At 38.6% G+C, this 25,268-nt stretch overlaps 1 protein-coding gene across 1 annotated transcript in view; it reads left to right on the plus strand.

Annotated features, from left to right (window-relative positions):
• LOC309830263 (uncharacterized protein C1orf87) overlaps positions 1–25,268 on the plus strand; it is a gene marked incomplete at both ends in the record, with an annotated part of 77,043 nt that overhangs the window by 1,818 nt on the left and 49,957 nt on the right. The window contains 1 exon segment of the mRNA XM_082666714.1: positions 18,097–18,331. Within this exon segment, the coding sequence (XP_082522840.1) occupies positions 18,097–18,331 (235 nt within the window).

The following is a 25,268-nucleotide window of genomic DNA, read 5'->3' on the forward strand; positions in this document are numbered from 1 at the left end:
ATAAGAAGGTACCTGTATTTATTTCTCTTTATTCTTTAAACTTTAGATTCAGGAATTAAGAGTACATTACGTCAACTACATTAATTGGAAATAAAAGACAGTTCTGTTTCTTCTATGACACAGACAATAAAACAATTGTTATTTTTTTAATATTAAAATAAGTTTTCTCTTTCTGTTTCTATGGACTTGATGTTACTGTTGCTGGAATGACATAGGACAGTTAACAAGCTTTCCTAAAGTATTTTTGTATGGTTCAAAAATAAATAACTCTCAAGAGGCTTCTTGTTGCTGAGTTAAAGACAGACCCACTGCTACCATGCCTTTGCATGTTCCGAAGTCTGACTCTAAAAAACATTTTAATCATACTACATCTACACCTTTCAGCCAGGGCTTCAAGAAGGTGTTTTCTTTGGGGTAAATCAGTTGAGCCCATAAATTAAAAATGTACATAAGAAACATAAGTAAAAGCCAAAAGAAGAAGAAGTTTCTATAAGGAAAATCTGGATTAAAAAAATTACAAATTAATAATGGATGGAAAAATAGAACTATTCTTGTGTAACCACATTTAGTTCAGATTTCTTATAGGATGTGTGGAAAAGATGGATAGTATATCAGAGAAGTGATCTTCAAGGTACAAATCAGTCTATTAGTTTGCTAGGGCTGCTGAATGAAAATGTCATAAACTGGGTAGCTTAGACCAACAGAAATGTATTGTCTCACAGTTCTGGAGACTAGTCAGCCAAAACCAAGGTGTCAGCAGAGCCCTGCTCCTTCTGAGGTGCCCAGGAAGGATCCTTCTGTTCCAGGTCTCTCTCCTTGCCTCTCCCTATATATGTGTCTGTGTACAGATTTCCTCTTTTCATAAGGGCACCAGTCAGTTGGCTTATAACTCTACTACTCTAGCATGGCTTCATCTTAACTAATTTCATCTGCAGTCACCCTATTTCCAAATAAGGTCACATTCTGAGATACTGGGGGTTAGGACTTCAACATATGAGTTGGCAGGGAGGCACATAACCCATAACAACCAGTCTCCCATTTTACAGATGAGGTGAGACAACTGAGGCCTCAGTGAACTTAAAGTCAGGCCACTTATTAAGAATTAAGACTGGAATAGCACTCCCTCCGTCTTTTTTTAGTTAAGCCTGGACACTTACTAACAGGAGATGAACGGAAAATACTCAATGCCTACTTAGAATACATATTTTTCACAAAAAAGATCAAGGTACAGGCTTAAAGAGTAAAGCAGGTGTCCCTCAGTTTGTGCCATCATCATTTTCCTCATATATCCCTACACCAGCCTTCCAACCCTGCTCCCTGTCTCTAATCTCATTCTCTCATTCACTCTCTGAATCCTTGTTCCTCAAAGGGTAGTCTATGGACCATCATCATCGACCTCACCCGGGAGTCTGTTAGAAATGCAGACTCTCAGGCCCCTCTCCAGACATACTGAGTCAGAATCTGCACTGTTGTCAATTCCCAGGTGAGGCCTATGCAACATTCGTGTTTGAGAAGCCCAATTCTCAAGTATAGCTATAGCACCGTCTTTGTAAAATGCAAATCTAATGAATTGCCGCCATCACCGGCCTCAGATTTGCCTGCTTCCCTCCCTCTGTGGGCTCCCATAGCATTCGTAGGGATTATTGCACTCTGACAATTTCCTGTGCATTTCTGTGTTCCCCCCATTTACCTGTAAATTCTACGTGCACATCTGTACCCTCAGCACTGAGTGCAAAGTCTTGTACATATTGAAAGCCTAATGAATGAATTAGAGTACAATAGATGCCAAGAAAAGGAAAGATCTAGAAAGACAATTCTTAGTGCTTTAAACACAAGTCTAAAGGCCCATGTTGCTAAAATAACACGAAGATATTACTATGGAACCCTGATGAGTCATCTGATAGCTGATCCAGAAGAACATATATGCCAGTTGACTTGAGACAAATATCTCATTTTCTAAAAGGAGATAAAAGTTGGTAATGAAATCACAGAACTTGAGGCTTGTGGACAATCCCTGGCAAAATTACAGGCCAAAGAATTAAATATATTAGATGTGAGAACAAAACACAAAGGTGATTGTCACTAAGGGTTGGTGCATGTTGACTAAAAAACAGAGCATGCTAAACTGACCACATTCTCTTTATTGATGAGGTTACTGCAGTGCAGATGAAGGGAATTAACCACAGTATTGGTTAATTTCAGTGAGTCATTAGGCACATTTTTCTCACAAAGCCTTGAAATAAGGCAGAAAATTCTGGACTGAATAGTATTAAGATAGGCGACATACCAACCTGGTAGTGACTGAACAATGGATGTAAACACAATGTGTCGGAGGTGGAGAGGTTGAGAGGATTTATGTGTGACCCTGTTCTTAGTCAACATTTTTTGAAATCCCCAACTGAAGGAAGATAGACAAATCACTTTAGTAAACGGTAAGTAGTAGAATGCTGGGAAGACTTGGCAGGAAAATGAGCGAAAACCAGCAAGATAAAATCAAGAGAAATATATGTAAAGTATGTCTTTAGATAAGGGTACATGTAAGTGATTATATAGAATAAATGTTTGGGTTTTACTTGCTGTGAAGTAATAGAATACATACTGGTCTCTGAGAATTCCCTGGCAGTCCACTGGTTAGGATTCCGTGCCTTCACTGCCTAGGGCCCGGGTTCGATTCCTGGTTGGGGAACTAAGATCCCGAAAGCTGTGCGGTGCAGCCAAAAAATAAAAAATGAAAAAAAATTTTCAATTTAAAAAAAGAATACATACTGGTCTCTGCTCCCACCCAGCTCCTGGCATGGAGCTCCTAAAACTCTCACAATTTCCTAAGAGATAAGAGTACTAGGAGTATCATTTGTTCTACTATTTAATCTTTGACCCTGGCTCCTGACACAAAGCTCCTAAAGCCCTAAGAATTTCCTGAGTGATAAGGTGTCTTTTGTTCTAATGAGGATACTCTTGGTGGGATCCTGGGTGGCTCCAGGATGGAGGTTGGTCACGAGAAAGACCAAGCCATGATTAAAAGCTTGGAACTTTCAGCGCCTGACACCACCCTATCCTCCTAGAGGGAAGCGAAGCTGGAGACTGAGTGAATGATTGATCATAACTACATGATGAAGGCTCCTAAAAATCCCAAAGGTATGGGGTTCAGAGAGCATCTAGGCTGCTGAACACATCTGTGTGCTGGGAGGGTGTTATGTCTGTAGAATGCATGGAAGTTCCATGCCCTTCCTCAAATACTTTGCCCTCTGCATCTCTTCCATCTGGCTGTCCCTGAGTTGTATCCTTTTACAGTAAACCAGTCATCTAGCAAGTAAATGGTTTTCCTGAGCTCTGTGAGGCACTCTAGCAAATTCATCAAACCTGAGGAGGGAATTGTGGGAATCCTAATTTATAGCCACCCTGTCAGAAATATAGGTACCAACCTGGACTTGTGACTGACACCTGAAGGGGGCAGGGCAGTCTTGTGTGACTGAGCCCTTAACCTGTGGCATCAGTGCTCACTCCAGGTAGATAGTGTCAGAACGGAATTGAAATGTAGGACCCTCAGCTGATGTCAAAGAACTGCTTGGAGTTCTTTGATGACCAGTAGTGTGTGGTAGTAGTAGAGAGTAGAGTGGAGAATAAAATGGAGGGTTTTCCCCTGTACACTTGGGTTTAAGCTCAGCATGAGCCAAAGGTGTCCAGATAGAGGAATGGGGGGTGGGGCAGGAGGCAGGCATCATACTCAGAACTAGACCTGTCACCTGGGAGTACTATGCTTCATCCTGGATGCCACATTTTAGGAGGGATCCTGGCACACTAAAGGTGCAAGCACTAAAGGGGTGGCATTATGGAAGCTCCAGGGTGTGACAAGTGGCCTAGGGGAACATTTATAGAATCTGGAAATTGAGTTGTTAAATAAAAGAGGAATTGGGTCCCTTTCAAGAAACTCCTGTGAGTAGAGATGCTTCTGGTGAATAAAGTTGGACTCTATAGTTCCTTCCCATGCCAAGAATCAATGACCCAAAGCATTTTATTCCATAGTTACATTGCTGTTGGTATAGAATTGCTAAGCACAGGGGAAGCTGACTCCAAGATGTTATGGGAAAGAATAGCAAATATTTGTAATAATGTACATTGATGTTTAGAGCCAATAAATATAAAATTCTTTATTTTTCCACATGACTCTCATGGAGCCCATATTCTGTCACTTTTTAATCCCTCAAAGCCCTTCACATTAATACAATATTTTTGAGTTTCTTGAACTCTTTTAAAGTGTTAATGTTAACAGTTTTAGAAATTAATGCATGTATGGAATTGACATCTTTTCAGTTAACAAACATTAATTGAGTACTTGCTGAGTGTCAAGCCTTAGGGACACAGCAGGTTACCTAAAATCCTAGTGATGGGAGACATACAACGAACAGGTAAACAATGACCATTCGAGTGAGGATAGTGCAATGAGGAAAAATAGAGGAGGGTCATAAGGGTATATGGAATCACAAGGGACGTTTCCAGAAGGCGTCTCTAAGCAAATGGCATTTAACTGAGACTGTGTAGAGATGAGTCAGAACTACCCAATGAGACTTATCCATGGTTAACTAGCAGTGAGCTGGCTAAGACTAGCCCAACTCTATCCCAGTGGGTGTGGCTCACCAGATTCCAACTTTCCATAAAACTAGTAGTTTCTTCTTCCCTCTCCTGCCCCAGAAGAAGAGGCTGCAACTTCCCACAGACCCCAAGTTCTCCAGATACTGAACATTTGGCTTTCCCCAACAACTGCTACAAATAGCACCTAAGTTGAGCATCTGGAGTCTAAGCAGATTTTTTTGGTACTAGGTTGCCTTATGCCTGCTTCATACAAAGTGCCAAAGTGTCACTTCCCAGGAGCACAGCACCCAGAGATCAGGGCAGCTGCATAGCTGCTGATTTTCCACCCATGAGAGTCAGTCTGTACCAAGCGACACCACAGGTGTTCATCACCATCCCCGTGCCTCCACAGTTCTACACAGAGAGTAAACTATGGAGCAAGGAAGCTAGAGTTGGTGGAGCTAGTGAACAAGGGGAGGGGCGTAGGAAGTGAGATCAGGGAGGCCCTCGGGGCTCAGATCATGGGCCACGTGGCCCCTGGTAGGAACTCTGGATTTGTTCTATGTAGAATGGGAAGACATTGGAAAATTGAGAGCAGTGGAGGACACAATCGAATTTATGCTTTCTAAAGGATGGTTCTGGCTGCTGAGTGGAGTATAAACCGGAAGAGGCATGAGTAAAATGAGAGAGACCATTTAGGGAGTCATTATGGTAATCCAGGCAGGAGATGGTAGCAATAATCAATTATAGTCCCTACATAAAGCCTGGATAAACTTTGTGATTTAAAAATTCAAATACCTACTTATTTTTTTTTTTTAAAGAAATAACTAATTGTAATACTTTATCTTTGTTTATTGTATTTCTTGCTATATAATCTACATATTACCTTACTATCCATGAACTCAATCTGTCCCTAAAACAGAACGATATCAGAGCACAAACAATTGTCTATGTTTTCACAAGTTCAAAGAAATGAAGTAATATGCTAAAAATCATACTCCTCCTATGCCCTTTCCACTGTTTTTTTCCTTTTTTATTAACCTCCTACAATAGGTTTTAAGTTATTATTATTATTCTAAACACTGTGAGAAGTAAAAAGGAGCATGAGATACTGTTTGGGACATAAGCCTCCAGCCCAAGACATAGGCATAGAGCTTTAAATTAGAGTATAGGGCTTTATGTGAGTAAATGTCAAATCAATGGTATAAAAAACAGGTGGCCATTGATCTTAAATCTTGAGACTGTGAGGTAAAAGTTGTTACTTTACCATTTGAAATCCTACACTTCCAAAAATATAATAAATAGTAAAAGGCAAAAACAAAACACTATTTACAACATATATGACAGGAAAAAATTAATCCTCTTAATGTATAAAGAGCCCTTACAAATCAATAGGAAAAAGATGATCAGCCCAGTTTCAAAAACTGGCAAAAGATCTAGACAGGCAATTCACAAAAGAAGAAATAAAAATGAACACTAGGTATATATGTATGGTTGGGGAAGTGGGGTGGGGAATTAACCTGAGTGGTAATGAAAGAAGTTTAAACAACAGTGAGATATTATTTTCTAACAATCAAATTGGAAATGTTTTTATAATGGAAATACCAAGGTTGACAAGGGTTTAGGAAAAAGAGTACTCATATGCTATTGTTTTTTAGATATACTTATAAAAAGCCTTAAAAGTGTATGTACTTTGGCATCAAATCACCACCTGTGAATCAATTCTGTGGAAATAATTATGGGTAGATGTAATGGTTTGGTTTCAAAAATGTACACAAGCATATACAAGTCTGAGTCCAGTAGGAAACAGATTACATAACTCAAATTAGGATGATTCTAGGAGGATTTGTTTACAAGAGTAAAAGAATTGCAAGATATAATACAGGAATCATGGGCTAGCAGCTGCAAGGTCTGCAGAGATTGGAAAAGGGGAATGTTATTGAGATGGAAGCATTCTGTAACTCAGGCCACCTGGAGAAAATAGTGACCTTTGGGCAGAAGACACAAGTAGCTTGAGACACTCTTGCAGGGAGAACCAGTCTCCTGCCAGGGCCAGAATCAGAAGACATGGGAGCTGAGCAGCTGATCAGTCCACAAAGCTCAGCTTCTCAGGGTGGATGAGGACACAAGGAAGTTGGAGAAAAGGAGAATGTCCAGCAGAGAAGCAATATTTAAACTAGTAAAAATTTGAGAACAGTAAATGTTCCCAAATAATAGAGGACTAGTTAAATAAACTCTTGTATATCTATACAATGAAATACTATCTAGACACTTTAAATGTTCTTGTGGATACATAAACATTGATGTGTAAGGTATCCACATTATATTGTCAACTGGAAAAATTTTAAAAGATCACAAAACTGTATAATCCTAGTTTGGTTTAAGAGCAAAACAAAACATAAGTTCTTGTATACATACAGGGAAACTTTCTATAAAGAGATAATACCTTGCCACATATAGTTTAACCACTTATAATTTTGAGAAAGCACAGATTTATTTTTATGCAGTACACTTTTTTTAGGACTTTATTTTTTACAGCGGTTTTAAGTTCACAGCAAAATTGAAAGGAAGGTATAGAGACATCCCATATACCTCCTGCCTCCACACATGCGTAGTTTTCCCCATTATCAACATCCCTCACCAGAGTGGTACACTGGTTATAATTGATGAACCTACACTGACACATAATAATCACTGAAAGTCCATGGTTTACTTTAAAGTTCACTCTTGGTGTTGTACATTCTATGGGTTTGGATAAATGTATAATGGCATGCATTCACCATTATAGTATCAGACAGAGTAGTATTGCCCTAAAAATCCTGTGCTCTGCCTATTCATTCCTCCCCTCCTTTCCTATAGTACACTTTTCAAATCCATGGTCTCTTTACATACCACTGATTTAGTTCAATCTAATTAAACAAAACCCCTATAGCAATCATTATTGCTCCTTGTTCCCATAGACCCTGCGGATGTATCCAGAACATGTTACAGAGAGAGAAGAACTGTAGGAGCCGTTCGAGGATCTCAGAGCATGGATGGAAAACCTGGCTCAGAGCTGTGCCTTAAAGCACGGAGATAATTGATGAAGAGGCCAGGCAGTTGCACAATTATCTTGCTTAGAAACAGGGGAGAATGCAAGTGCAAAGAACATTCAATTTCAAGCCTATAGTTGAAATTGTTGGCTCAAAGATTTAAAAACAGCACAGTCTGCACAGCTCCTGGGTATAATTCACCTGAGGACACTTTGATACAACAATGTTTGGGGTTTTGGGGTTTTTTTTTTTTCTGTAAAATTAAGGAATGTGATTCCAAAGAATTGTGCTTTATCAGAGCAGATTTTAAATATGAATTAATCTGCTTTTTTTTAAAGTGGATGATTTCTATAACTTGTATTTACTATTATTAGTAAATAACAAGGTGGTGGGAGAGATTACATGAACTCTGTCTTTTTATCTGTTTAAATAGATTTTCCTCAGTTCCTATGAACTGTGAAATGTTGATCCTTCAAACTTTAGTTTTACCTATCAACAAAGAAAGTTTGGGGATCCAAAGGAAAGAGCACCCCTTCTATACCTGGGTGATGAGAAAGGTGTTGATAAAGGAGATAGCACTTTAACTTAGGACTAAAATAAAATTACCATTTGTCATGGGCTGACTGGGAACCCAGGCTCGGTGCTAAATATTTTATACACCTTATCTTGATAAGTATTATTTTTCTAATCTCACAGATGAGAAACTGAAAATTAGAGATGTGAAATAACTTATCAAAATCACACAAGTTATGTTTGGGGTTAGGACTCAAAACCAGGTGTCTTGGACATATAGCTCACGTCCTTAGCCACTGCCTGAAATTATTTGTACATTTTGCACAACTATGGAAAAGACCTTCCTTTTTCATTGTCTATGCCATTGTTTCTCAAACTTCAGTGTACACAGGAATCATCTGAGGTGTTTGATAAGAATATAAATTTTCTTGTCCTGCTTTCAGAAATTCTGATTTAATAAGTTCAGAGTGACCCAAGTTTCTATCTTATTATCCAGCACCCTACACAATTCTTACCCGCCTCAGGTGGTCTGAAGTTCAATCACTGTCTTTTTCTCCAAGAACAAGCCCTTCATTCTATCTGGAATATTCTCCCACCTCTTACTTTCTCTTTCACCTGCTATCTTATAAATCAATTCCTTCATGGAGTCATTTCCACTCCTCTTAAGCAGATTTGGTTTGACAACCCTCTGTGATTCTATATCTTTTTTTTACATACTCTATTTTTTTCAATTATCACATTATATTATAATTTTCTGTTTAAATGTCTGCTTTTCCCGCTTAACTGTGAGATCTTTGAAGACAACACAGCCTGAAGACAGTGAGTGGATTGGATGCTCACTGCAACCCTGACTAAGAAGGTAATAATGCATAGCTAAAAAACAAGTAAAACAGAAGAAAACATCCGTGGTGTAAATATGCCTAATGCTGTAGAATTGGACTTACATGTAAAAAGGTTTCAGAAGAGTAGGTATGTTGGCATATCATCTTCTGTGAGTTAATTTATCTGAAGTATACGAAAACACTAATTGGAAAAGATATGTGCATCCCAATGTTCATAGCATTATTTACAGTAACCAAGATATGGAAGCAACCTAAGTGTTCATCAACAGATGAATGGATAAAGAACATTATATATGCAATGGAATATTACTTAGCCATAAAAAAGAATGAAATTTTGCCATTTATGACAACACGGATGGACCTGGATGCTTAGTGAAATAAGTCAGACAGAGAAAAACAAATACTGTATGTTTTCACTTATATGTGGAAGCTAAAGAATAAAACAAATGAATATAACAAGACAGAAAGGGACTCGCAGTTACAGAGAACAGACCGGTGGTTGCCAGAGGGGAGAGGGGTTGGGGGAGGAGCAAATGGGTGAAGGGGACAAAGAGGTACAAACAACTAGGTATAAAACATGTATAAAATGTACAGCACAGGGAATATAGCCAACATTTTATAATAACTTTATATGGAGTAAAATCTATAATGATAGTGAATTACTGTGCTGTAACCAGAAACTAATATAACATTGTGAGTCAACTATACCTCAATTAAAAAAGAAAAGAAAAGGGGGAGGGGAGGAGTAAATCATACCAAAGAACAATTGGTGATTGAACTGGTTACTAATTTTGCAGCCAAAATGGCCCCAATTTGAGAAACTGTTCTCATTCTGTAAAGTAGTATAGTGCAAAATGCCACGAAAAATACACTTTGGTTATTTTCATTGTTGTCAGAATGTGGCTCAATGCTATGAAGAGAGATGTGGGATACTTTGGAAATAACTTTGGGAATGTTATGAATCCCTTGTCCCTGGGAAGGTACAAATCAAAGCTGAAGGATGGCCACTTGGGTGTTCTGAGAGGGACTTTATAAGCCTAGGTTGGAAGATGGACTAGGTACTTCTATATACATTATTTTTTATTAACATTTTAAAAGAGAATCAAAATCCTCTTGTTTAACAGTAGCCATTTTGTTTATTATGGGTATGAAGTTGAGGAGAAATGTGGAGGAAGGAGTACACGCTTTGGATCCGTACAGACCTGGGTCTGAGCCCTAGATCTCTACTTATTATCAGTTTATCAATGAGCAATTTACTTAATCTCCCTTATGATTTTTTTTCTCTTCTGTACAATGATGATCATAATACCTACTTTTCAGGATTATTAGAATAACATGAAATAATTTATGTGAACTTATACACAGTGGCTGACACAGAAATAAGCATGTAGGACATGTTAGCTAGCATAATTACAATGACAAAGAAATAATTTGGGCATGGGTTTGGGAATTAATGTACTTTAAAAATCTTTCTGAAGACTAAACATCAATGATAATAGTATATGGATGGCTCCAGGGAGTAAACAAAAAAAAAAAAAAAAAAGAAGAGGAAAAAACCCTCACATTTCATCACAACAACATTTGCTACATTAGCACAGGCTTTACGTTTCAGCTTCCCCATGGAGTTTGGTGAGGTTTTCAGCTGCAGTCCCCTCCCCAGTCCCACTTTATTTTTTATTTTGTTGTTGTCTTTTTAAAAGAGAAAAGTCTGGTTGTGCCGATTATCTGTTATTACTTCCAAACAAGAACATGCTTTCATTTACTGAAATTAGATCCCCATTCACTGTGTTGGCACACTCTGGACTGTCTTCTCCAGAGGGTTTGAGGCCTGTTAGATGGTACGCAGTTGGAAATTGGCAGCACTGAACCTCTGCCAAGGCTGGCAGACCTTTAAGATGGCATCTGGTGACCTTTCTGCTGAGCCCCCTGGGTCCTCCATTTGCGAGTTGATGTTCTCACGAGGGGTGTAATCCAAATCAAATGTGAGATCTGGTGAGATGGAGTTGCATGGGAGGTGGGGCCAGTGTGGGATCTGTATATTGCTTTGGGCAGAGGATGCTACGAGACACCCTTGCAATGTTTCTTTCTAATCCTGAGACTCTGAGCTCTACAAAAGGGTGGCACTAAAGGGCTGATTTGCAGGAAGAGCCTAGTGTGAGAAAGGGAACAATTGGACAGTTTTCTCCTCATTTATTTATCATCCAGCATTACTGTCATCCTTCCTAATTGCCATAGTTCCCAGATGACACTAAACCCTTCACAGCATCCCTGAGAGCAGCAGCTGAGGTTAGCAGTACATATGAGGAAGCTAGCTGTGTCTTGCTTCCTAGACAGTATTGATGACATTTTTTTCCTTCCTTTGAAATGGCAAATTTCTATTTTCAATACTGCAGGTAGAGAGCACACAAGCCTAGAGGAAAGAACTGTGGGTTTGTGAACAACATAACCACAAATGCCTGTTGACGAATTGTGCTCATAGCAGACACATGCCATTTCTCAGCTAGGGAGTCTTTCTCATAATTTTAAAGTGCTATGTATGCTGTTTGTTTTAAAAAAAAGAAAAACCGCTTTTACTTTGAACAGAGTTAACAGGTCATTTTTGATTTTACATCTACTGTGGCTGTTTTAACAGACAGTTACATTTAACATTTCTCAGGCAATTCTGTCCTGAGACTGCCCACAAAATGATTTTGAAGGTGATTAAAGCAAAGATGATTCATCCCCCTTGCCTTCATCCAGAAGAGTTAACTGTCTGCCCCAGGACCATTTTTGCTTTTTAATCCTCACTTCCTGCATGCCTCGTCCTCTAATTTCTGTTCCTCACATATTTCCTAACTTCCATGGATCCTGTCCTGACTCGGAACAATCAAGGTGCGATCAAGAAGACTTAGACCCTGTGCATGTATCTATGTAGAATTGGACAAATCGCGTGAACTGTCGGAACCTATATTTTTTCATCCTAAAATGAAAGTAATACGGGTACCTACCCATAGGGTTGATCTAAAGATTAAATAAAAGAATGTTTGTAAATGGCTATAATGTGGCTGCCATGTAGCTAAATACTCAGTAATACTATTGTTATTTTTTTATTTTTTGCAGTATGCGGGCCTCTTACTGTTGTGGCCTCTCCCATTGCAGAGCACAGGCTCCGGACGCACAGGCCCAGCGGCCATGGCTCACGGGCCCAGCCGCTCCGTGGCATGTGGGATCCTCCTGGACCGGGGCACGAACCCGTGTCTCCTGCATCGGCAGGCGGACGCTCAACCACTGCACCACCAGGGAAGCCCAGTAATACCATTATTTTTGCAACCATTGCAAACCATAGTTACTTATCTTTCTTAGGAACTTCAAATAGCACTGATTCTTTGTAACACTCACTTGACATTTATTTATATACAAATTAGGTAGATTTCATATTATTTATGTAAATTTTATGCCAATTTCTTTTAACACTCTATAGAAATATACCTATGTAATATATAAAAGTGCACATTACAAGTATACCACTCACTGAATTTTCACAAACCTGATTTACCCTTGCGTCAGACATCCAGATCCAGAAACAGAATGGTACCAAAATCCTAGAAGGCCCCCTGATGTTCCCTTCTGGACTTTATACCTCCCCCCAAAGATAACCACTATCCTGACTTCTAGAAGCAAGTTTATACCAGTTGTTAACATTATTTCTGTTATTTTTGGACAGCGAAATGAAATGAAATTTCTTGAGGTCAGGGACCATATGTTATATGTCTTCTCTCATTGCAAGAACTGTGTGTTATATATACACTCTTCTTCTAGCATTCCCATCTTGCTGTATTGCCATTTGATTGCACCTGTCTGGCAAAGCCCCAGCTCTGGACGAGCCCCGCTGTCTGCCTTCCTTGCGTCTCCACGAGGACTACTGGGCATGTGCCCTCTCCAACTGATGCTGCAAAATCCCTGGTCTCCAACCTTCAGTGGCTGCTCAGTTGTGCCCAGACAACCTTCCTTATTTTTCTGATCAGCTATCTTCCGCTCTTTATAGACGCTATGTCAGGCCATATGTCCTTAATTCAGACTTCCTACCCCAGCATTTCCTTTCTTGAGACCCAACAGGTAACCATACCTTGTATGTCAAAGAGAAAATTCAAGCTGTCAGCAATTTGGTCAGTCTCCTGTCGCCAAATGTTAAAATTTGCCTGCATCTTCACCCATCTTCCTACTTCCCCACCCTGAAGTTTCATTTCTATCTCTGTTCTCTCAGAGATCTTACTTTGTCAGGGTTCACCTTATTTAATCAATGATATCCTCTCCTTTGGTCAGTTGGCTCTTCATTTATTTTTTGTTTGTTTATTTATTTTTTTATTTATTCATGGCTATGTCGGGTCTTCGTTGCTGCACACGGGCTTTCTCTAGTTGTGGTGAGCGGGAACTGCTCTTCATTGCTATGAGTGGGCTTCTCATTGCAGTGGCTTCTCTTGTTGAGAGCACGGGCTCTAGGCATGCGGGCTTCAGAGGTTTTGGCTCACAGGCTCTAGAGCACAGGCTCAGTAGTTGTGGCACACAGGCTTAGTTGCTCTGCAGCACGTGGGGTCTTCCCAGACCAGGGATCGAAACTGTGTCCCCTGCATTGGCAGGCGGGTTCCTAACAACTGTGCCACCAGGGAAGTCCCGGCTCTTCATTTAAATATGTTGAAGTCCCTACTGTCTTTAGTTTCTTTTTTATAATTTTGTTTTTTTTAATTGAAGTATAGTTGATTTACAATGTTGAGCCAATCTCTGCTGTGCAGCAAAGTGACTCAGTGATGCACATAGAGACATGCTTTTTTTTATATTCCTTTCCCTTATGGTTTAGCACAGGATATTGAATATAGTTCCCTGTGCTACACAGTAGTAGGACCTTGTTATTTATTCATTCTATATACAATAACTTACATCTGCTAATCCCAAACTCCCGGTCCTTCCCTCCTTCACGCCTCTCCCCCTTGGCAACCACAGGTCTCTTCTCTGTGTCTGTGAGTCTGTTTCTGTTTTGTAGATATGTTCACTGGTGCCATATTTTAGATTCCACATATAAGTGATATCATATGGTATTTGTCTTTCTGTTTCTGACTTACTTCACTTAGTATGATAATCTCTAGTTGCATTCATGTTGCTGCAAATGGCATTATTTCGTTCTTTTTTAAGAATGAGTAGTATTCCATTGTATATATTTACCACATCTTCTTTATCCATTCTTCTATTGATGGACATTTAGGTTGTTTCCATGTTTTGGCTGTTGTGAATAGTGCTTCTATGAACATACGTGTGCATGTATCTTGTTGAATTATAGTTTTGTCCAGGTATATACCCAGGAGTGGGGTTGCTGGACCATATGGTAATTCTATGTTTAGTTTTCTGAAGAACCTCCACATTGTTTTCCATAGTGGCTGCACCAACTTACATTCCCACCAACAGTGTAGGAGGGTTCCCTTTTCTCCACACCCTCTCCAGCATTTGTCATTTGTAGACTTTTTAATGATAGCCATTCTGACCAGTGTGAGGTGGTATCTCATTGTAGTTCTGATTTGCATTTCTCTAATAATTAGCAATGTTGAGCATCTTTTCATGTGCCTACTGGCCATCTATATGTCTTCTTTGGAGGAATGTCTATTAAGGTCTTCTGCCCATTTTTTGATTGGGTTGTTTGTTTTTTTGTTGTTGAGTTGTACAAGCTGTTTGTATATTTAGGAGATGAACATAATAATAACAAAGCCCTATCTGAAATCAACATTGCACTCCAGCACCACCCCATCGCTCTCTTCTCTTGCAGCCAAAATTCTTCACAGAGGTCTTTATACTTCCTACCTTTAGCTTTATGTCTCCCCTCTCCCCTCAACCCACTTCACTCTAGCGTCCACCTCTGTTACCTCAGGAAGCTCCCCTTATCAAGATTCCTGATGACGTACTTCTGGCTTAACTCAACGGACACATTTCAGGACTCATCTTTCTCAGCAGCACATGACACTGTTGACTATGCCCTCTCTCTGGAAACATTCTCTTCACTTTGCTGCCAGACCACATTCTCCTGGTTTCCCTTCCACCTTACTTAGAATTTCTTCTAAATCTCCTTTTAGGGCTCTTCCCTCTGTAAATGTAGGTGTTCCTCAGAGTTCTTTCTTAAGCCTTCTTTGCTTCTCATGCTGCCATGACTAAGAGAATTAATGTAAAAAATATACATACATCAAATCTTGGCCTTATTCAAATAAACAAGTATTGTAGCAATTGTTTTATGCTCACATAACATGACATGCTTTAAAATGGGTCCTTTCCACTGTGTCAATAACAAGAGCTAAAATGTATACAACCATCTAGGCATAAGGCATAGCTATTGTTTTTAATGTTATTTATTTTTTTTAACATCTTTATTGGAGTACAATTCCTTTACAATGATGTGTTAGTTTCTGCTATATAACAAAGTGAATCAGCTGTACATATACATATATCCCCATATCACCTCCCTTTTGCATCTCCCTCCCACCCTCCCTATCCCAGCCCTCTAGGTGGTCACAAAGCACCGAGCTGATCTCCCTGTGCTATGCGGCTGCTTCCCACTAGCTATCTATTTTACATTTGGTAGTGTACATATGTCCATGCCACTCTCTCACTTCGTTCCAGCTTACCCTTCCCCCTCCCCATGTCCTCAAGTCCATTCTCTATGTCTGCGTCTTTATTCCTGTCCTGCCCTTAGGTTCTTCAGAACCTTTTTTTTTTTCTTTTTAGATTCCATATATATGTGTTAGCACAAAGTATTTGTTGTTCTCTTTCTGACTTAACTTCACTCTGTATGACAGACTCTATGTCCACCTACCTCACTACAAATAACTCAATTTCGTTTCTTTTTATGGCTGAGTAATATTCCATTGTATATATGTGCCACCTTTATCCATTCATCTGTCAATGGACACTTAGGTTGCTTCCATGTCCTGGCTATTGTAAATAGAGCTGCAGTGAACATTGTGGTATGTGCCTCTTTTTGAATTATGGTTTTCTCCGGGTAAATGCCCAGTAGTGGGATTGCTGGGTCATATGGTAGTTCTATTGTTAGTTTTTTATGGAACCTCCATACTGTTCTCCATAGTGGCTATATAAATTTATATTCCCACCAACAGCACAAGAGGGTTCCCTTTTCTCCACACCCTCTCCAGCATTTACTGTTTCTACATTTTTTGATGATAACCATTCTGAGCATTGTGAGGTGATACCTCATTGTAGTTTTGATTTGCATTTCTCTAATGATTAGTGATGTTGAGCATCCTATCATGTGTTTGTTGGCAGTCTGTATATCTTCTTTGGATAAATATCTATTTAGGTCTTCTGCCCATTTTTGGATTGGGTTGTTTGGTTTTTTGATATTGAGCTGCATGAGTGCTTGTAAATTTTGGAGATTAATCCTTTATTAGTTGCTTCATTTGCAAATATTTTCTCCCATTCTGAGTGTTGTCTTCTCATCTTGTTTATGGTTTCCTTTTCTGTGCAAAAGCTTTTAAGTTTCTTTAGGTCCCATTTGTTTATTTTTGTTTTTATTTCCATTACTCTAGGAGGTGGGTCAAAAAGGATCTTGCTGTGATTTATGTCATAGAGTGTTCTGCTTAAGGCATAGCTATTTTTAAATTTATTTTTCCTGATAATAAAATAACATTTCCTCATGTAGGAAGTTTAGAATAATAGTTTTATAAGATATAATATGATATAATATAGCATAATGCAATATCCTAACTTCTATTAGGAGATACTTACTGTTTACTTCTGACATTTCCTTCTAGATATACTATGTACTCTAACACATGAACACATATACATCTATACATGAATTTATAGTTAAGATAATTATATATTTTCATTTATTTGTATAACTAGACATTTTCTTTTGTCATTAAAATTATTCATAACTATTTTAATGGCTCCATACATTCTCTCATATGAACATAGAATGAAATACTCAACACATCCATCTATTAAAAAATAGAGTTTTAAATTTTTCTTTTTCTGCATTTTTTCCTTAATATACAGTCTTAAAAATTGATTTATTAGGTTAAAAATTTCAAGTTCCTGACTCTTAACGTGTTTAGTCTGGTCATCCACTATAAGAATTATATCTATTTATGAGACCATGAGCATTTGTTTTTCTTATTTCCAAAGAAGTTTTCTATATTTAAAACAATGGCTTGGGCTTCCCTGGTGGCGCAGTGGTTAAGAATCCACCTGCCAATGCAAGGGACAGGGGACCCAGGTTCAAGCCCTGGTCTGGGAAGATCCCACATGCCGCAGAGCAACTAAGCCCATGTGCCACAACTACTGAGCCTGTGCTCTAGAGCCCACAAGCCACAACTACTGAGACCGCATGCCACAACTACTGAAGCCTGCGTGCCTAGAGCCTGTGCTCCACAACAAGAGAAGCCACCACAATGAGAAGCCCGTGCACCACAACGAAAAGTAGCCCCTACTCACTGCAACCAGAAAAAAGCCCGCTCACAGCAACAAAGATCCAGTGCAGCCAAAAATTTTAAAAATAAATAATACTTAAAAAAATAAAATAAATTAAACAAATAAAACAATACCTTGTAATTGTTTTGACTTATGTCTTTAGTTATTAAACAACATTGAATAATTTTTAGATTTTTGTTTTTTATTTAAATTTCCTACAGGTTTTTTTTCCCTCTATATTTAATATTAAAATTAAATGGAAGACTACTGAGAGAAAAAGAAGCCTCACAGTGAGGCAATTAAGGAGAGACATAGAGCAGAACTGGAGCTGGCAAACTGCCTTGACTTTCTTCCTTTTCTAGTTGCAAACACTGAAAATACCTGTTAGACTTGTAAGTGAAAAAGATATGTGATAACCTTTACAGTTCATCTTTGACACTGCCGTTTCTTACAGTAAGGGTTTTGGAGCAGATGGACAGATTATGAGTATATGGAAGATAAAACCTGAGAAGAGAATAACATGGTCTCTCTATGGTAAATGATCCCTAGACAACTAACCAACGTTTACTTCTTCATTACGCCATGCTAAGTTACCAATGTTCCCAACACCATGCTAATACCTTACTTTGCTTATACCAGCCTAGTGCAGATGGAGTCTGCCCTGAGTAACAAAGTGCAAAACTGTTTCTTCCCAGCAAGGAGAATGAGAACTTGAAGGCAGAAACTCAAACCGTACTTCAGAAATCAGCGTCTGGTACTGCAAAGCAGATTAGCAGAGACCCCCCAGCTTCTACTAATCCCACAGATCATCAAATCAATCATGACCCAGATGAAGTGGAAAAGAGCAAGCACCCAGAGAAAAACCAGAAACCAGAGGACAACCAGAAACTCCTAACGGGAGCACTCAGTTGCAGATTTCTGGATGGCCAAGTGAGTAACAAATACCTGAACTTTTCTTGGTAATTGGCTAGGAAAATTGAGAGTTAGGTTGGAAACATAGACTCACACCAACACACGCTTCTACTAATGGTAATTAACACATTTTGCATCAGATAGAATTAGAATCATTTTTTTTCATCTGAAAATGAATTTTAAGGTCAGTTTGTGTATTGCATCTTTGCTGACCACTAACTGAATTGGTCAACCTATTCTATCTGTGACTAACTCAGCAATAGTTATACAGTGATGTCACCATACATGCAAATTTGGGGTGTGCTAGAGGGGGAGGGTTCGTCTGCTTTAACATTACAGGAAAAGATCATTTATATTCAAAATCCAATGAAATATGTCTAGACATCAAAAAATTATCAGCCTTAAACTATCTTGATATAAATATATTATCACTGCACTCTGTTAAGAATCAACCAAACAATCCACAACAAACTAACTTGGTAATGATGACTCTAAATGATTATTACTTTGTAATTAAAAAGCAAGAGTAGCAGCAATTGAAAACTGGACCCAAATCAAGACAAACTAATGATTCATTGGTAACAAAGTACCATTTCCAAAAATTGCTGAAGTTGCAATTAAACCGACATATAGAGGAGTTTTGCAGTACTGCCAAGCATGAAGTAACAGCCAGACATTTTAGTAGAATACTGACTTAGAGTCTGCAGTAAACTCTAACATAAGTATTTTTAGTTTATAATTTTAATAGCCCTTACTAAATCACTCAGATGCTCACTGGTTTCCAGTCATGAGAATATAAAATCCTGTGGATTTGGGATCTTTTGCTCATGAGAACTCTGCAAAGATTAAACTTTGGAGTGGTTACCAGTCCACCAATGGAACTCAGACCATGTTTTGCAAGATCTCAAACACTGGGGACTTCTCTTTTTCCTTCCTAAAATTTTTATTGATCCTTCTAATTATAAAATATTATATACTCATGTAGAAATTTTGTAAAATGGAAGAATATAAATAAGAAGAAATTAAAACTCAATCAAATAGTGGTATATTTCTTTCTCTTCTTTCTTCCATGCATGGACACTGAATATGAACCATTATGTATACTCTTTATTATCCTGGTCTATTCACTTCATATCAAGAATTCTCCCCCAGCTTCAAAAAATTCATCCTAAGCATCATGTTTATTGTCTCTATGAGAGTCATAATCAGAACTAACACTTATATAGCATTTACTATGTGCCAGGCACTATTCTAAGCTCTTTACATATATTAACTAATTTACTACTCCCCAAGCACCCAATGAGGTAGGAACTCTTATTATCTTCAGATCATAGATGAAGGAACTGAAAAACAAAGAGGTCAAGTGCCTTGCCCTAGTCATAAGGCTGAGAAGTGGCAGAGCCACAGTTGAGGCCCAGGTTCTAGGTCCTTAATCCCCAAACTGTATTCATTCTTTTATATGGATATAACATGGGTCATTTAACTAATCCCTTATTGATGGGCATTTAAGTCACTTCTAGTTTTTCTCTTATAAATGAAATTTTGTTTCTTGGCACTCTCCCTATCACATCAAGTTACCCATTTGGGGTACAGTTTCTGGATTAGCCATTGTAAAAGGCAGAATGTTCATTGGGTAGGCTGTTCTTGGACCTCCACAATCTGGATTCTTTGCTAGCTCTGTAGTGCCAGAGGAAGATGATTTGTCCCTCCTCTCCCAGTATTCAAGGAGGTTTCTGATGGGAGGCTCAGCAGGGCTAACACCCAGCCACCAAACACAGCAATACCTCATAGGAAGTGGGGGCCTAATTGGTTCTGTCTGCCGAGTGTATGGTCCTGGCCGGCCAGTGGCAGCCACAGTTGCCTGGTACAGAGACCCTCACTACCACCTTGACTAAGTGGTAAAGGGAATCCTGCCACAGTGAAAGAAGTAAACCAATCAGAACTTCTAGATCCTTATTCCTCATACACAGATGAAAATAAGCCTTCCTGCCTGGGATGTAACAGGCAATCTGGACCAGCTGAACTTGCTCTAAAAGAAAAGTAGCTGATAGAGACTTGAGCCAACATGGGTGGGGACAGGCAAGTATGAAACTCTATTCTAAATTACAGATAAATTTAAAGATTATCGTTAGTAGGAGGTAAGTAAAGCTGAAAATGTTAAGAGAATCCGTAGTTTCATGTATCCAAGAACAGTAAGGGTAGCTTAGAAATCAACAAATACAAACTTTCATTTCACAAATGAAGAATAAGAGGCCCAGAGAGCTTAAATGATAGTTCAAGTTCTCCAGTTAGAGCCTGGCTCTTCTCACTGCCAGCCCTAGGACCTTTTGTCTCTAAGTCCTCTCCTTCCACGTCTTTGAAAATACATATATGTTGTTTACACTGCTTCTCAGAAGCATCAGCTCTGCCTTCTCTCAAAAAATAAAAAAAAAGAATGTATAACTAGAAACAGACTCAGTAGCACAGTTTCAAAAATAAAATTAAAGTGTGCTTTTTGCATCTGGCAGCATGAAAATGAAAGTGTTAGTGTTTTAATTTTAATAATTATCACAGTTGATTCGTAGTATGTTCTTTACAAAGTCCTTTTGCATGTTTTATCTTGTTTGTTCTCCACAACAGCCGTTGAGGTAGGTAGAGACACATGATGTTATCCTCATTTTATAGATGGATAGACAGATGTCAGGGACATTTCCACTTGACTGTGCATTGGCAGCTGAGCTCCAACAAGTTCAAAGCCAAACCTTTGATCCTGCTCTTCTTCCTGTGGTCTGTGTCTCACAGAAAGGTCCCACAACTCTCCCAGTTGCATAAGCAAGAAATCTGTGCATGCTTTCCTCTTCTCCATCCCTAACTCTGATATCCAACTAATCACTGAGCTCTTTAAATTCCATCTTTTTTATGTCTCTCAAAGTGTCCTCTTCTGTTTCTTCTGCCATCATCCTAGTCAGACCACCATTACACATCAGTGGGAAGATTTTAATTATCTTAAAACAGGACTTATTTTGTTATGCTTTCTTCTCTTTATTGGTCAGCTGTGGTAGTAATAATGCTGTGAGACAAGCAAGCCCAATACTCAGTGGTTTATAACAATAATCCTTTTTGTTCACACCACATATGTGAGTAAGACAGCTTTTACTTATTCCAGTAGGATTTTCGAGGCTTGTCTCCAGACTGCAGATTTGGTTCAGGTCTGCTCTGTTTTTCTTATTGTTCTGAATCCAATGGGCTCCTCAAGGCAAGCTCTTCTCATGGTAATGGAAACATTTCAAAAGGACAAACACAACTGCATTACTCAACCACAAGTACATTTTAAGTCTTTGCTTATGTCATATCCACTAACATCCCACTGGCCAAAGCAAGCCACATGGCAAAGCACAACACCAATGGGGCAAGGATATATATATGCTACCTTTTTTAGGAGGAATTTCAAAACCACTGATCAAGTGTAGCCCCTACTTAAAACACTTGAACACCATTGCTTAATCGTCAGTGCCCTAGTAGAAAATTCAAACTCCTTGACTTATTGTACCGACTCAACTCTGTTCACTGTCTACTTCCCTTCAATCCCCACCTTTCACTAAACTGAACTTCTATGTCCCAAATAGAGTTCTGCTTCTTTTTATCTCCTATCCTTTGACCATGCAGTTACTTTTATGCGAAATTCTCTTCCCTCCTTCTCTATTTAACTCCTAATTACATCGGGGTCTCAACACAGATATCAAGTCTATCAAGAAACATCACTGTCTCACCACCAAAACTGCCTTTTCTAAGGTACATCTACATCAATCTGTGCATATGGCAGATGTTATTATACTATTAAAATAGTTTGTTTCCTTGTCTATCTCCTTCCATGAGTCTGTAAATTCCTTGAGAATATTCATTTTTGTTTCCAAAATGCATCTCTCTATATATTAACCCAAAGCCAACATATTATTTAATGGAGAAACACTAGAGGCTTTCACATTAGAGTCAGGAGAAGTCAAAGTACCCAATATCTCTGCTGGGTTTTAATATTATGTTGGAGGTATTAGCTAATATAATTAAACAAGAGAAAGCAATCCAGGCATAATAATTAAAAAGGAGGAAAAACTCTTTTCAGATGGTAAAATTATATATATAAACTGTCACAATTTCTAATGAAGAAACTATTAAAACAGTAAGAGGGACTTCCCTGATGGTCCAATAGTTAAGAATCTGCCCGCCAATGCAGGGGACACGGGTTTGATCCCCGGTCCGGGAAGATCCCACATGCCACGGAGCAACTAAGCCTGTGCGCCACAACTACTTAGCCTGTGCTCTAGAGCCCTTGAGCGACAACTACTGAAGCCCACGTGCCTAGAGCTCATGCTCTGCAACAAGAGAAGCCACCGTGATGAGAAGCCCTTGCACCGCAACGAAGAGTATCCCCCACTCGCTGCAACTAGAGAAAGCCCACGCGCAGCAACAAAGACCCAACACAGCCAAAAATAAATAAATTTATTTAAAAAAAGAACAGTAAGAGAATTTGGCAAAATAGAGTTATACCATCAATATCCACAAATCAGTGGCTTTCATATATATATATACACACACACACACACACACACACACACACACACATACGTACGTACAAAAACTAGTTAGAAAATAAAATGGAAAACACCATTTACAATAGCAAATAGATACTTAACTAAATTAACTAAATAAATAAATCAAATACATAGGTATAAACTGAACAAGAAATAATGTCCAAACATTTATGAGGAAAAATATAAAATACTCTTGAAAAACATGAGTATATTTGAATGATGGAAAGGCATGCTATTATATTCTTGTACAGAAAAAATTAACATCATCACTTTCTATCAAAATCCCAATGACCTTTTTTGTATAAATGTAAAAACTCATCCTAAAATTCATATGGAATCTCAAGGGACCTTGAATATCCAAAACAATCCTGAAAAAGAACAAAGCTGGAGGACTTATACTTTCTGATTTCAAAACTAACTGCAAAGATACAATAATAAAAATGGTATAGTACTGGCATAAAGACAGACATATGGACCAATGGAATAGAATAGGGAGTCCAAAAATACACCTTCACATATATGCTGAAATGATTTTTTTTTAGATTTATTTATTTATTTATTTATTTTTGGCTGCGTTGGGTCTCTGTTGCTGCGCGTGGGCTTTCTCTAGCTGCGGGGAGCGGGGGCTACTCTTCGTTGTGGTGCGCGGGCTTCTTATTGTGGTGGCTTCTCTTGTTGAAGAGCACAAGCTGTAGGGTGTGCAGGCTTTAGTAGTTGCGGCGCACGGGTTCAGTAGTTGTGGCTCGCAGGCTCTAGAGCTCAGGCTCAGTAGTTGTGGCTCACGGGCTTAGTTGCTCCGTGGCATGTGGGATCTTCCCGGACCTGGACTCGAACCCACGTCCTGCACTGGCAGGCAGATTCTTAACCACTGTGCCACCAGGGAAGCCTGAAATGATTTTTTGACAAGGATGCCAAGATGATTCAATTGGAAAAAGACAGGTTTTTTTCAACAAATCGTACTGGGAAAACTGGATATCTGCATACAAAAGTATGATCACCATATACAAAAATTAACTCAAAATGAATCTATGATTTAAATTTAAGATCTAAACCTATAAAACTCTTAAAAGGAAAAATAGGGAAAAACCTTCACATTAGATCTGGCAATGATTTCTTGGATCTGACCCCAAAGGCACAGGCACCAGAATAAAAAATTGACAAACTGGATTTCATGAAAATTTTAAAATGTTGTGCATCAAAAGACACTATCAAGAGAGTAGAAAGGCAGCCCACAGAAAGGGAGAAAATATGTGCAAAACATAAATCTGATAAGGGGATTAATGTCCAGAATATATAGAGAAATCCTAAAGCTCAACAACAGCAACAAAAACAACCTGATTCAAAAATGGGCAAAGGCCTTGCATAGATATTTCTCCAAAGAAGATACACAATGACCAATAAGCACATGAAAAGATATTCAACATCACTATCACATTAGTGAAATGCAAATCAAAACTATAATGAGGTACCACCTCACACGCATTAGGATAGCTACTAGTAAAAAAAAACGAAAGAAAGGAAAAATAAACAGAAAATAACAAATGTTGTCAAGGATGTAGAGAAATTGGAATGCTTGTGCACTGTTGGTGAGAATGTAATATGGTACAGCCGCTGTGCAGCAGTTTCTCAAAAAGTTAAAAATAGAATTACCATTAGGTCCAGCTAGTCCACTTCTGGTAATACACAAAAGAGTTGAAAGGAAGGTCTCAAGGAGATATTTGTACAGCCATGTTCATAGCAGCATTATTCACAATAGCTAAAATGGAGAAGAAACCCAAATGTCCATCACCAGATGAATGGATAAGCAAAATGTGGTGTATGCCTACAATGGAATATTATTCAGCCTTAAAAATGTAGGAAAGTCTGATACAGGCTACAACACGGATAATTTTCACATTTGCTAAGTGAAATAAGCCTGTTACAAAAAGGCAAATACTGTATGGTTCCACTTACACAAGATACTCAGAGTAGTCAAATCATAGGGACAGAAAGTAGAATGGTGGTGCCAGGGCCTGAGGGGAGGAGGGAATAGGCAGTTGTTTAATAGGTATAGAGTTTCAGTTTTGTATGATAAAAAGAGTTCTGTGGATGCATGGTGGTGATGGTTGCACAATAACATTAGTAGACTTAATACCACTGAACTGTACACTTATAAATGGTGAAGATAATGAATTTTATGTCATGGTATTTTACCACAATTCTGAAGAATGGGAAAAAACATGAACAAAATCAAGATGTCAATCCTCTCTGAGGTAATTTATAAACTTAATGTGATTCCAGTAAAAATAGTATCAGATTTTTGTTTTGTAAATAGTCAAATTGGTTATAAAGTTAATTTGAAATAATAAACAAGCAAGAATAGTCAGTAAAACCCTGAATAGAAAAGC

The sequence above is a fragment of the Grampus griseus genome, assembly GCF_964374135.1.
Source record: "Grampus griseus genome assembly, chromosome: 1".
NCBI lineage: Eukaryota > Metazoa > Chordata > Mammalia > Artiodactyla > Delphinidae > Grampus > Grampus griseus.